General features: G+C 43.2%; 1 protein-coding gene across 2 annotated transcripts in view; it reads left to right on the top strand.

Annotated features, from left to right (window-relative positions):
- GLRA2 (glycine receptor alpha 2) overlaps positions 1-15,217 on the top strand; it is a 163,873-nt gene that overhangs the window by 120,198 nt on the left and 28,458 nt on the right. For both annotated transcript variants that reach the window (XM_077807173.1, XM_077807174.1), the window contains exon 8: positions 1,428-1,577. In XM_077807173.1, the coding sequence (XP_077663299.1) occupies positions 1,428-1,577 (150 nt within the window). The remainder of the gene's footprint in view (positions 1-1,427; positions 1,578-15,217) is intronic.

A 15,217-nucleotide genomic window follows, 5' to 3' on the forward strand; every position in this document is an offset into this window, starting at 1 on the left:
AGCAGGAGGTCATCTAGTCCAACCCCTGCTCAAAGCAGGGCTGACCCCAACTAAATCATCCCAGCCAGATGTTGGACAGCTATCAAGTATGCTGCTGTTGCTACTCACGTGATTCCAGCTGAGCAAGGTGGAGTTATAATAATCCAATTAGCTCAGCAACTGTGTGGATGCAATTTACAGTAGCACTACATAAGTGGCAGGCAGGCTAACTCCGGAGTTCCTTTATTAGGTTGCCCTCAGTGCCTTATGCACATGAGCACAGGATTTGCTCAATCAGAAATGCTGATCCTTGGGGCTTCATGTCCCACAATGCAATGTCTGTGGCAGCACATTCCAGGTGTTTGTGCATTCCTAATGTGATTACTAAGGTATTTCTACATGAAAACAAGCTGCCCCTTTAAAGATGCTAACAAACAATCACAATGCCAATTACAGCTATGTTTTTGAAGAAATTATAGTGGCTTGATTATTAATATATCTCAGCCTGTGGCCCTTGCTTTCCAGATTGCCTGGAACATGGAGGGGTTTGCACTGTGCTGTGCAGAGTGCTTAAATACTGCTGCTGAACATTCCTACAAGGGTGTGGCCTGCAACTTCAAATACACCTGCTTTGCATCTAATTTAAATGCCTGGTTTTCTAACTTTATACCAGGCTACTAGCCCCACCCTGTCTCACCCTACTGACATATCCAGTTTGGCCACTCTACACTGCAGGGGCGGGCATGACTAGACTCATATGCTCAGGGCAGCAGGTTAGCCTCCAGGGGAATGCTAAGTAGCAGTGCTCAGAATCTCTGAAATTCTCTGCGTGCTGCCCAGTATCATGCAGGACAAAGCCCTGTATCCTTTCTGCAATTCTTAAAATATTTAATTCCTTTGCACATACGGCCTTCTAAGCCCTCTGTGCATAGGGCCATCTTTAGCACACTGATATTAATGGAAATGCTCCCATAGACCACTATGGGTTTCAATCAGACCCATAAGGCTGAAGCTGTTCATATGCAAAAACAAATTAAATGGGCATGCCCTGTTAGAAGTGTGAAAAGGTGACCAACAGCAAAGAAACAAAGTAGCTTTGATAATATGTGCAAAGGGACCCACTGCAGAGAACTGGCCAATGTGTTTACTAAAAGTACTGAAGAGTTAGACAGATATGATGTGTCCTTACCTGTTCTGTCATTCAGACAACTGTGAGTACTTACTGAGTGCAGATGTTTACTTTGAAGTATATTGTTCAGCCACTAGGTGTATCAGTGTGCTTTATAATGTTCTAGACATAGCGTGGAGACAAAGCTGGAACTTCTGCTGTGTTGAAGTCTGTTTGTGTTTGTAGTTGTAGATGTTTTCTGTAATAATAATCTCCTATTTAAGAAGGACTGTGATTCCATATATGACTTATCAGGCATTCTGTTTCTGTTCTCTTCTAGGTCTCCTATGTAAAAGCTATCGACATCTGGATGGCTGTGTGCCTTCTCTTTGTGTTTGCTGCATTACTGGAATATGCAGCAGTCAACTTTGTTTCAAGGCAGCACAAGGAGTTTCTGAGGCTTAGAAGAAGACAAAAGAGACAAAACAAGGTACAGCTACTTTAGACTCACATTCTAAAGCTTCCTTTCCAGTGACTGATTACTCCTAGATAAAAGGAGTTGAAAACTTGCAACAGGTTCCAGCTGCAGTTCATTACCCTTATAAATAGGTGTCAGTGGATTGGTCATTGATCCTGTGGGTCTCATTCTCCAACCAGACTTCCTGAGGCAATTGTGACTTCGTGTGTTAAATACCAGATATACGAGGCTGTAGATACAATTCCAAATCTGCAGGCATGTGTGCCAGAATTGCTGCCACTGGAAGCCTTTATTTCCAAGAGTAATGTGGTGGCAGCAGAAGCTGTTTTATTTGTACTGTAATTCCAGTTGAAGAAATACTGACTTCTCTGGAGGGGAATGAGTTGTTAACAGGCTAATATTAGCAAGTGACAATACTATAACTACACAGCCCTAAAAGTGTGTGTATTGATCAACAATAGCAGTAGTTATACAGTAGTTGTGATACTCTTCTTTCTTCACACAACACACAGTCAACTTGTGGAACTCTGCCAGAGGATGTTGTGAGGGCCAAGGCTATAACAGGGTTAAAAAAGGAACTAGATATGTTCATGGAGGATAGGTTCATCAATGGCTATTAGCCAGGATGGGCAGGGATGGTGTCCCTAGTCTCTGTTTGTTTGCCAGAAGCTGGGAATGGGCGACTGGGGATGGATCACTTGATGATTACCTGTTCTGTTCATTCCCTCTGGGGCACTTGGCATTGGCCACTGTCAGAAGACAAGATACTGGGTTAGATGGACCTTTGGTCTGACCCAGTATGGCTAGTCTTATGGTCTAGGATCACTTGCTGTGATGACCTGTCTTTACTCTTTGCTAATTTGATTCTTGTAAATCAATCAAATGTGAAAGATACAGGAAATATTTTGTTGTAATAAAAGAATGTCAAATGAGACAAGAGCAGCTATCCATTTGGGTTGGTTTTGCTTGACTTTCCTAGGAACTCTGATGCTAGTGTTTCACAACAAGGAATAAAGTTTCTAAGACTTCCTTTTTATTTTATTATTTCCACTGTTATTTGTTTGTTGTTTGTTTGTTGACCATTCACAATTTATTTCCTTTTGAAGTGATCCATATGGTTTTGTATGATGGTCTTCTCTCACTGTGCCTTTCTTTCTTTCTTTCTTTCTTTCACTGTTGTGCTATTTCCATTCTCACTGCTGCTATCTGTTCTGACAATCTGGGGACAGGCACTGGCTGTGACTGTTGGGAATGAAAGCATCCAGTTGGTGCAGCACATGAATGGCTTGCGAAGCAAAGAGTCGTCAACATATAGGAAAGTGAATCAGATTTACAATTCAAACTCAAGGGTAAAACCATAGAGAGAAAGAGGGACCAAGAGAGACACTTGGTGTGAAAACAATGTCATAAATCTGCAGCATAGCCTGTTTTCATGGCATCACATGTAACCTCTTGTGTTCTCTTTGCTGAATGCCACAGCAAAATATACAGTCCTATCCCGAGTATGAAAAGCTGTTCTATGCTATACATTTCGACCCCTTGTGCTCAATCTTTATCTCCACACCCCCGCCCCATCACTACATTCATGGCACTGTCATCCCCAATTTTCTCAGGAAAAGTGCATTTGCATTGTGTAGCCTGCTTCCCCTGTAAATGTACTTACTGTGTAGTGAGTGGAGACAGGAGAGTAGACAGTGCCCGGAGATGGAAAAAATCTCTTTTATCTCATCTTTCAAATGAATGTATTCCAACAAAACTAGGTTCGTGTAGTGAAATGCACTTTGATTGACATGACGTTCATTCCTAAACCTGAAACCCTACAGTGTTCCTTCTCGGCATACTCTGACTCTTGTTTATTGGGTTGTGAACACCATGAATTAAAAAGAAACCAGTTTACTGATTTTTTTTTTTATTGTTCTTTTGTGAGGAGCAGTTGGTCTGAAACCTTTTATATTTACAGTATACACCACCCAGAGTGAGTGTTATTTTAGCAGTTTTGCAGTAATGTACTAGCAGCTGATAGACCCAGATTATGGGTGAGAAGTGGGGGTGGGGGTAATAAACTCAGCACTGGAGGGAGAAATACTTTTAGGGATATTGATCATTATACAGTGCTGGTGGCTGACCTATAAAACTCTGGTGGTGCAGATAAAATGGAACCAGAATCTAAACCTCCCTGGAGTTGTTGGTTTCCCAAAACAAAAACACAGCTCATCTCTGCTCTACAACTGGCTATTGTTTTATGCCTCTGACTCTGACCAAGGTCAGTAAAAAAGTGATTTCAGGAGATTTTGCTGCGTTATAGAAGAAGCATCAGCTTTCATGATCAGAGCAGACCCACACAGCTCCTGGTGTGAGCCCTTTCTGCTATCTTCCCTGTATCATTCAATAACCTGATTGTTGTCAGGTGGAGCCATTAGCCAGGCTGGATTCCATATGCAACTCAGAAGATTGAATAGTGGCATTGCCATGTGAACAGAGTGCTTTTGCCCCAGGTGTGACCATACACAGAACTGACATACACAGAACTGACAATAACAAGAGAATTGTCAGGTTCTCGTTGCAAGGTAAAATTAATTGCTTTATATGGCAAGCATAATGTGCATTCCTGGAAACCACATTCAAAATAGCAAAACTAGTTGAAGTAGGTGCTCTGCTGTGCAGTTCTTTTTAACCTTTTGGAGACACCTAGATGAGGCCAGCATAGGGTCTGATTTCCCTTTTTCCTAAGGAAAATCTACAGAGATCTCTCCTGGATTTCCATGATGGCATTGCCCCTACTGCACATAAGACCAGGATCATCCATATACAGGCTGTGTACCTCTGCAGTATTTTTGGCCCCACTTTTTGGCAGGCTGGGCTGCAATGGAGTTGCATTATCAAGGTATCTGTAGTCATGAACTGGGTCCAGAGAACAACCACCACAGTGGTTTGCTCTTGGGGAATGTTAACTAGGCCAGCGGGAGATGTTGCATATTCCCCAGAGTCACACACCAGGCCTGCCACTTCCTCCGCGCAGCATCAGTTCACCAGGTGAAGATCTCCAGCAAGTTCCTGGGGAGATGCTGACAAAGAGGCAGCTGATCGCCTATCTGTACAGTGTAGATGATTGCCAAGCAGAGATCTTGAACGTAAGAATGGCCATACTGGGAAGACCAAAGGTCCATCTAGCCCAGTTATCCTGTCTTCTGACAGTGGCCAATGCCAGGTGCCCCAGAGGGAATCAACAGAACAGGTAATCATCAAGTGATTCTTTCCCCGTCACTCATTCCCAGCTTCTGGCAAACAGAGGCTAGGGAAACCATCCCTGCCCATCCCGGCTAATAGCCATTGATGGACCTATCCTCCATGAATTTATCTAGTTCTTTTTTGAACCCTGTTATGGTCTTGGCCTTCACAACATCCTCTGGCAAAGAGTTCTACAGACTCTGTATTGTGTGAAGAAATACTTCATTTGCTTGTTTTAACCCTGCCGCCTATTAATTTCATTTGGTGACCTCTAGTTCTTGTGTTATGAGAGGGAGTAAATAACACTTCCTTATTTACTTTCTCCATACCAGTCATGATTTTATAGACCTCTATCAGATCCCCTCTTAGTCGTCTCTTTTCCAAGATGGATAGTCCCAGTCTTATTAATCTCTCCTCATACAGAAGCCATTCCACATCCCTAATCATTTTTGTTGCCCTTTTCTGAGCCTTTTCCAAGTCCAATATATCTTTTTTGAGATGGGGCGACCACACCTGCACAGAGTATTCAAGATGTGGGCATACCATGAATTTATATAGAGGCAATATGATATTTTCTGTCCTATTATCTATCCCTTTCTTAATGATTCCCAGCATTCTGTTCACTTTTTTGACTGCCACTGTGCATTGAGGGGATGTTTTCAGAGAACTATCCACAGTGACTCCAAGATCTCTTTCTTGAGTGGCAACAGCTAATTCAGACCCCATCATTTTATATGTATAGTTGGGATTATGTTTTCCAATGTGCATTACTTTGCATTTATCGACATTGAATTGTCATCAGCCATTTTGTTGCCCAGTCACGTAGTTCTGAGAGATCCTTCTGTAGTTCTTCGCAGTCTGCCTGGGACTTAATTATCTTGAGTAGTTTTGTATCATCTGCAAATTTTGCCACCTCACTGTTTACCCCTTTTCCAGATCATTTATGAATATGTTGAATAGGACTGGTCCCAGTACAGACCCCTGTGTGACACCATTATTTACCTCTCTCCATTCTGAAAACTGACCATTTATTTCTACTCTTTGTTTCCTATCTTTTAACCAGTTACCAATCCATGAGAGGACCTTCCCTTTATCCCATGACAGCTTTCTTTGCTTAGGGACCTTGTCAAAGGCTTTCTGAAAATCTAAGTACACTTTATCCACTGGTTCCCCCTTGTCCACATGCTTGTTGACCCCCTCAAAGAATTCTAGTACATTGGTGAGGCATGATTTCACTTTACAAAAAAACATGTTGACTCTTCCCCAGCAAATCATATTCATCTATTTGTTTGACAATTTTGTTCTTTACTATAGTTTGAACCAGTTTGCCCAGTACTGAAGTCAGGCTCACCGGCCTGTAATTGCCAGGATCAGCTCTGGAGCCCTTCTTAAAAATTGGCGTCACGTTAGCTCTCCTCCAGTCATTTGGTACAGAAGCTGATTTAAATGATAAATTACAAACCACAGTTAGTAGTTCTGCAATTTCACATTTGAGTTCCTTCAGAACTTTTGAGTGAATACCATCTGATCCTGGTCACTTATTACTGTTTAGTTTATCAGTTTGTTACAAAACCTCCTCTAATCACACCTCAATCTGGGACAGTTCCTCAGATTTGTCACCTAAAAAGAATGGCTCAGGTTTGGGAATCTCCCTCACATCCTCAGCCGTGACGACCGATTAAAAGAATTCATTTAGTTTCTCCACAATGGCCTTATCGCCTTTGAGTGCTCCTGTAGCACCTCGATCGTCCCACTGGTGGTTTAGCAGACTTCCTGCTTCTGATGTACTGAAAAAAAATTGGTTTCAGAGTAGCAGCCGTGTTAGTCTGTATTCGCAAAAAGAAAAGGAGTACTTGTGGCACCTTAGAGATGAACAAATTTCTTTGAGCATAAGCTTTCGTGAGTTACAGCTCACTACATCGGATGCATTCGGTGGAAAATACAGTGGGGAGATTTATATACACAGAGAACATGAAACAATGGTTGTTACCATACACACTATAACCAGAGCAATCACTTAAGGTGAGCTGTTACCAGCAGGATAGCAGGGGGCGGGGCGGGGGGAGAACTTTTGTAGTGATAATCAAGGTGGGCCATTTCCAGCAGTTGACAAGAACATCTGAGGAACAGTGCGGGGTGGAGGAGGAATAAACATGGAGAAATAGTTTTACTTTGTGTAATGACCCATCCACTCCCAGTCTCTATTCAAGCCTAAGTTAATTGTATCCAGTTTGCAAATTAATTCCAATTCAGCAGTCTCTCATTGGAGTCTGTTTTTAAAGTTTTTTTGTTGAAGTATTGCCACTTTTAGGTCTGTAATCGAGTGACCAAAGAGATTGAAGTGTTCTCCGACTGGTTTTTGAATGTTCTAATTCTTGATGTCTGACTTGTGTCCATTTATTCTTTTACGTAGAGACTGTCCAGTTTGGCCAATGTACATGGCAGAGGGGCATTGCTGGCACACGATGGCATATATCACGTTGGTAGATGTGCAGGTGAACGAGCCTCTGATAGTGTGGCTGATGTGATTAGGCCCTATGATGGTGTCCCCTGAATAGATATGTGGACACAGTTGGTAACGGGCTTTGTTGCAAGGATAGGTTCTTGGGTTAGTGGTTCTGTTTTGTGGTGTGTGGTTGCTGGTGAGTATTTGCTTCAGGTTGGGGAGCTGTCTGTAAGCAAGGACTGGGCTGTCTCCCAAGATCTGTGAGAGTGATGGGTCGTCCTTCGGGATAGGTTGTAGATCCTTGATGATGCATTGGAGAGGTTTTAGTTGGGGGCTGAAGGTGATGGCTAGTGGCGTTCTGTTATTTTCTTTGTTGGGCCTGTCCTGTATTAGGTGACTTCTGGGTACTCTTCTGGCTCTGTCAATCTGTTTCTTCACTTCAGCAGGTGGGTATTGTAGTTGTAAGAATGCTTGATAGAGATCTTGTAGGTGTTTTGTCCATCATGTGCCAGCAATGCTTGACTAGAGACTGGGAGTGGATGAGTCATTACACAAAGTAAAACTATTTCCCCATGTTTATCCCCCCCCACCCACCCTCTCACTGTTCCTCAGACGTTCTTGTCAACTGCTGGAAATGGCCCACCTTGATTATCACTACAAAAGGTTCTCCCCCCGCCCCGTCCCCTGCTCTCCTGCTGGTAATAGCTCACCTTAAGTGATCACTCTGGTTACAGTGTGTATGGTAACACCCATTGTTTCATGAGGGATAGCTCAGTGGTTTGAACATTGGCCTGCTAAACGCAGTGTTGTGAGTTCAATCCTTGAGGGGGCCATTTAGGGGTCTGGGGCAAAAATTAGGGATTGGCCCTGCTTTGAGCAGGGGGTTGGATAGATGACCTCCTGAGGTCCCTTCCAATCCTGATATTCTATGATTCTATGTTCTCTATGACAGGTTTCAGAGTAACAGCCGTGTTAGTCTGTATTCGCAAAAAGAAAAGGAGTACTTGTGGCACCTTAGAGACTAACCAATTTATTTGAGCATGAGCTTTCGTGAGCTACAGCTCACTTCATCAGATGCTGTAGCTCACGAAAGCTCATGCTCAAATAAATTGGTTAGTCTCTAAGGTGCTACAAGTACTCCTTTTCTTTATGTTCTCTATGTATATAAATCTCCCCACTGAATGCATCCGATGAAGTGAGCTGTAGCTCACCAAAGCTTGTGCTCAAATAAAATCGTTAGTCTCTAAGGTGCCACAAGTACTCCTTTTCTTTTTATAAAAAAAATTGCGATTACTTTTTGAGTCTTTGGCTAACTGTTCCTCAAATTCTTTTCTGGCCTTCGTAATTATATTTTTTTTACACTTCTTGGGGCCTTGAGAAGGCTCACAAACACATAGCTGGTTTGCTGGGTCATCATTTACTGCCCTGAAAGGCTTGGACAGAGTTTACAGTGAAATGCGCATGCTGCAGTCAGAAGACAGCTTCTAAATAACACACCTGCAGAGGAAGGATTACAAGGCCACTTTCATTGACCTAATCGAGATCTCCTTTAATTGCCACGAGCTCTTGTTCCTCTCTGAGGCAACTCCCAGAGCACAACGTGAATACACACACAAAGCCAGTCTGTTACAAACATATATACCATCTCCACAGGTTTACATGTGGTACGTGAACAACAGAGTAACCAACTAGGTTCATACACATCCTTAATGGGGAGGTCTCTTAACTTTCATGGGGGTTTAATGCTTCACGCAGACATACGGCTTTAAACAGAATGCACAGACATCTTGCTAACCCTCACAGTCTTCACTAGAGCCTCTGTTTATGGTTTCATAGCACTAGGGCTAGAGCAGAAAAACAGATTGTGATCTACAAGAGTAAACCCATGAGATGGGGCCTAAGGGGAAGAAAACTGCAACAGTTCCACTCATTGAGTTTGCTCTGAGGTCTTCTGTTTAGGGAGAAGGGATTGTCTCTCTATGGAAGAAACAGCAAGCATGAACTGCACACTAGAGATCCCCCAAGATCCACATATATCTGCATAGGTCCAAAGGGACCTGATGGAGAACCTGGACTTTCATGTGCAGGCTCTGCATATCCACTTTACCTGTAGAGCCCATGAGACTTCTTACAATAGCTGCCTCCAGGTTCTCTATGAGTAGGTCACCAGGAGCCTTCCTATAGACCAGTGTTTTCCAAACTTGTTCTGCCGCTTGTGCAGGGAAAGCTCCTGGCGGGCCGGGCCGGTTTGTTTACCTGCCGTGTCCGCAGGTTCGGCCGATCGCAGCTCCCACTGGCCGCGGTTTGCTGTGCCCGGCCAACGGGGGCTGCGGGAAGCGGCGGAACAAGTTTGGGAACCACTGCTCTCGACTTTGATGATTGGTGCTCTGTGTGTGTGTGTGTATATATATATATATATATATATATATATATATATATATATAATACACACCCCTAAGAGAAATAGGAGAATTGTAATTCTTCAGTGGAGAAGTGGTTTGTGGAAAAGGTAGTAAAGTCAGAGGTGGAGTTCCAGTGGAGAGCCAGGAAATATGAGCTTATTTGGCTTATGAGATGAGAGTTAGACCCAACCAGTACTTGGCTAAGTGATCTCCAAGGAAAGCCTAGGTTGCTGCAGGAAGTAATACTGATAAACCAGTAAGTGGCTTTCTTCTCTCTGCTTCAGTAGTGAACCAATGCCTCACCATTGCAGTGCAGAGCATTGAGTTATTAGAGGGAGGTGTCAACTTTCAGACAAAATAAAACCTGAGCTGCTCCTGACCATGTGTAATCATTAAAGATCCCATGGTATTTTTCCAAGAATCAGGACATTTCCCAGTATCTACATTGCATTCTGGGGGATCACATTCTCTCTGTGCAGTTTCAGGTGGCTATAGTAGTCACTTCCTGTCCTAAACAGTTGTGTAGTTTTCCGTGCAGTGTTAAAAACCCATTGTAAAAGGAATACCAATTACATATATAAAAAGGAAACAAGGTGAAGGTAAAAGGAATAAGTGGATATTTGCACTTTTGGATCTTACAATAGTGTTTTGTACTCCTATGCACGTAAGTACATTGCAAATAATTTGAGAATTATTCTCCTAGCACTAATATATGTATTGTGGCTGCCATTTTGGCTAAAACCAGGGATTGAGCTGGTGATTGGCAGCACTAAAAGCACGGCTTTCCACGGCTTGAACTAAAGAGCTCAGTTCTGCAGTGGGAGGCTATAACGGACTTACATCCCCTGTGGATCGGGCCCAGAGGGATGTGTCTAGCTGCCACTAACCAGTGGGTTACATACTCCTACATATAAATTGGCATGAGTGTTCTACTCAGATTAAAGTATTAGGTCTGAGATTAAATTATTATATCAGAAAACGACACTCCTACTAAACCAGGCCTGAGATCCGTGGTAGAGCAGCCTAAAGGGTATGTTGTTTTGCGGGTGGGATGGTCAGTTGATAGACAGGCGGCTGCAGTACTCAAACACAATCAGTATGACTATTTGTCAAGATAAAATATTTACATATCCATAACCTGAGAGAGAAAGTAAACACAGACTAAGGTTGTTTATAAAGAAGTGTCTCTACTTTAATTGAAATCTCTTTTTATCGGGCTGCCGAATAATTCATTTTCTAAAGTTTCTTAGCCTTGTATGTAGTAATAGTCAGCTTCTGAAGCCTGGCTTTGCCTTTAAAACATTCAGTACTACTGTCCCCAATGGACATTTTTATACTCTAACATCCTTGTGTACAGCACTCTGTGGTCTAACATGCACAGTCTGCATTATGTAACATGCCGCATCATGTGAATAATGGAAGTGCTTGAGGAAAACCCTTTTTGCTGTGCTATTTTTGGCACTCACATAGCAAGCTCAGGCACGTGAGTTTCATTGTGAAAAACAAGAGTCCAAATCTGAATGACTTCCTCTCTCTTTAACCTCTTGTTTACTTAATGGATTAAAGAGGAAGTAGGTTTTGTTGTAGATAAACATCCTGCAGATATTCTGGTAATTTTTCTTTCTTGAAGGCAATTACATGAGCACTCTACTGTAACTACACAGGAAGGCTAACAGAAGATAAATATACCAAAATTGGTGTTTAGCTCTGAATTACAATGAGACTTGTACTACTGCATAGAGCCTGGTGAATGGCAGGGACAATCTATTGACAAACATATTAGCTTAAACCAACTTGTGATTTCATCTGCCCATGCATGCCCTTTTTTGTGAGAATGGGGTATTTGTGTGGCAAGGAACATATTCACACTAGAAGGGCTTGCCCAGCTACTCTGTTTCTTGGTTGTGTGTGTTAGTCAGGGAAGGTCTCGAGATGAAGGAAAATAGGAGAGTGAGAAAGCCAGGGATTTTGAAGCAAGGAGGGCCCTGAGCCTAGCGAGTGAGTTTTGGTGGCTCCCACAACAGGAGAGGATGAAAAGGATAGCATGGGCTGGATCCCACAAGAGTTCCAGCCTCCACAGGTCTTCTGGGATGGGCTTGAGGTCTTGTGGGATTTGGCATGAAATTTAGAGCCATGATAGGAGCCTTGTTCTCAGGGCCACTTCTTGTTTGTTGGTTTCTAGCAGCCAAAGAGGACCAGAGCATGCAGATAACATGGGTCATAGGCAGCAGTCTGGCAATGACCAAACCCTGCTCAATTATGCAGGACACATGGGTGGCTGGCTGCAGGGCTGGGATAAGATCTGTTGGGGCAGCAGAACAGGTTAACAGAACCACTGCAGCCACTTGATGCAAGGAGCCATGTGTTCCTTATCTTGGACCAGGATGCAACTGAGGAGGTCAGGAAGGAAAGAGAAAAGAGCAAGAGGCCAGGAAGGAAACCATGTCCAAAGTGGCCAGGGAGAGGGCAACTCATGGAGATGATACAGTCCATTTCAGATGAGCTCGTTGCCCAGAAAACAATTGTCAGGTGCAACATGAGACTCCTGATCCTTGCTTCAGGGTCGACAGATTCTGATAACTAGCACTGGAAGTCACAGAGGTGCCCAACCAGATGCTGGTGGCCGTATTGAATCTTGATTCCTAGAAGCAGTATCCACAGCTAAGGGATCACTAGCACCATGCACCTTTTTGGCTCACACAATGGCGTTTGAACAGCCATTCAGGGGGGTTGTGGGTCTACCCAGGGCCTGGCCTATATCAGAACCCCATATCTGACAGTTCATGGTCTTGCTAAATAGGCAGGCGCTGGCCCCACGGACAATAGCTAACCAATTAGCTGAGGTGTCCTTTTATTGAAGGTCTGTGAGTCATCTAGACCACTGCCAGGGATTCATGGCTTATAGAATGCTGGAGGGTTGGGCCTAGGCTGCTGAAACATGAAGCAATGTCTACAAGCCAGTGACTTGTAGATCCTTAAGCAATTAGTTGAGGTTCTTCCTCAGATCTGCCTTTCAGGGAGTGACGCTGAATTCTTTAAGGTTGGCTTTCTTTGGGGCCTTTCAGTGAGCTGATCCCTTCATCCAAGGGAGTCTCTTCAGCGTGGGCTCTTGAACTACACAACGTGCAGTCGGAGGATGACTCTCTACAGCAGTGGTTCTTAAATTTGCTCGCACCGCCCTTCTTTGTTTCTGTAGTAGTTTAAGTAGGGTGACCATATTTCCCAAAAAGAAAACGGGACACCCCCAGCCATGTGCAGAACAACCCCTAGTTCAGTATGTTTACAAAAATGATTCTCTAGTGATTCTGACTAATGAACAAATTTGTAATAATCCTGAAGGGCTCACATACAATTCCCAAACACAAAGGGGGGAAAGGGGAAAATCCAACAAATAATTTGCTTAAAACGACTAGTTCAACTAATTCTATTACTGTATGTATGAATGCACAGTCAATCTGATTCATTAATACTTGTGACAGATTAGTGTATGTCCATATGTATTTAGATCAAACTACAAACTCCATGTTCTTTTGTGAGTGACATTTTGATTGTAAGGAAGTATTTTGCCTACACTTTTTTGCCTTTTGCCTCCTTGTGTTGAAAGCTCCATGGAGGTGTGAGAAGAAATTCTTGTGCCTAGCAGTAGGCTAGCAATGCAGAGCAATCAAGGGCTGTGAATAGAGCAGGGCAGGAAAGTTTTCCTGGCCCATTAAAATTTTTGAGATTTCAAAAAAGTTTCCTTTACCAAACTGGGATGAAAGTTGAGAGCTGGGGGGTGGGGAGAAGCCAACCAAAAATCCCCTAACAAATTCAGTTTGGGGCTATTGAAATATTTTGTTCTGACAATCTGGAAATTTTTCATTTTGGCCATTTTCTATTTAATTTTTTTTTTATGATACGTAGCTTACATATTAAATACAAAAGTCATTTCAAACCAGAAAACCAGATTTTTTTTCATTTTGAAAATGTTGAAACCAAATGACTGAAATAGACTGAGCGGTGTTTATACTGTGGAAAACAACACGAAAGGCATAATGAAAAATGCCCTACCTATGGGCAACGGTGCAAGGGATGTGGGCAACAGACCACTTTATGTCCCAAGGCCACAGCTACTCCAGGAACTAAAAAGCAGCAGTAAATGCAGTGATTGAGAATGTAGAGACTTCCAATGAAGAGGAAGATGTCTGCAGTGTGACTAGCATATCCAAAGACTCTCAGTACACATGCATTGCAGAAGAAGGCTGCCAGCCATCTGAAACCATGCTATTAGACCAATGAACAGTCTGATTCCAGATGGATTGTGAAGCCAGCTGCAACATAATCTCAGCAACACTGATACGCAGCAACATTACACTGGAGAAATGTAACCAAGCGCTAGTGATGTACAGTAAAACTATTCTGAGGCCAATGAGCAAATGTAGGCTGTAGATAAGAAACCCATGAAACAAGTGATGTTAGCTGACACACAGGAATACCACCCACTCTTGGGCACCAAGGGCAGTGCAAGCCATGGATTTGATTGCTGGACAACACCAGAATACCCTCAGTGTGAGAGAGGAGAGAAAACAGTCACAGTGGGCCCTGCCCAGCATTCTAAAGGAATATGAATTCATACTGCAAGAAGATGGACATTTAGAGGGAAAGCTAAAGTTAGACTGTGCAGCCCATGATACTACCAAAATGCAGAGTTCCCTTAGCCCAGGGGGAGCCACTGAAGAAGGAATTGGAAAGCTTCAAAAAAAGGCATCATTAGACCCACTGAAATTAACACAGAGTGGACGAGTAGCCTGCTAGTGGTGAGAGAACCTTCAAGTAAACTGAGGATCTTGCACTGACCAAAAACAACTGAACCATGCATTGAAAAGAAGTCACTACCCATTACCAATGATTGAGGACATGCTACCCGATTTATCCAGGGCAAAAGAGTTCATTGTGAAGAATGGATTCTGGCGCATTGAGCTAGATGAGCCATTCAGCCATCTGGCAACCTTTTCCACACTTTTTTGCAGGTGTTTATTTTGCTGGGTATGAATGCCTGTGGCCACCAGCTCAGACTCAGGGGAAGAGCCAACAGGTGTTGGTGGGGCCATGCGTGGTCACATGCCTCCTCCCACCCCCATTTGCTACTTGGTTTGTACTGAGCATACTCTGTAACCCTGCTAAAGCCAACTACCCTCACTCTGCCCCCCAATTATCAGCAGACGGGTCATCTCTGCTCAGAAGTGTTCCAGTGAAACTGAACCAGGCACTACAGGGGCTCCCATGCATCCAGATTGTAATTGATGACATTCTTATCGTAGGAGAAGGAGATGGCAAGGAAGAGGCAATACAGGACCATGATACCAAGTTACGACATCTCCTAAATAGGTGCTGGGAGTAGAATATTAGGCTGAATATAGAAAAGCTGAAGCTGAAGAAAACTGGAGATCCCCTACATTGAACATCTGATGTTCAATCTGACTTTTGTGGGACTCCAGCCAGACCGTGAGACGCAGAGAACGATTAAGGAAATGAACACACCAAAATACGTTGAAAGGAGTCCAGCGATGTATAGTGATGGTCAAACTATCTTTCCA

This window comes from Eretmochelys imbricata, chromosome 1 (assembly GCF_965152235.1).
Source record: "Eretmochelys imbricata isolate rEreImb1 chromosome 1, rEreImb1.hap1, whole genome shotgun sequence".
Taxonomy (NCBI): Eukaryota; Metazoa; Chordata; order Testudines; family Cheloniidae; genus Eretmochelys; species Eretmochelys imbricata.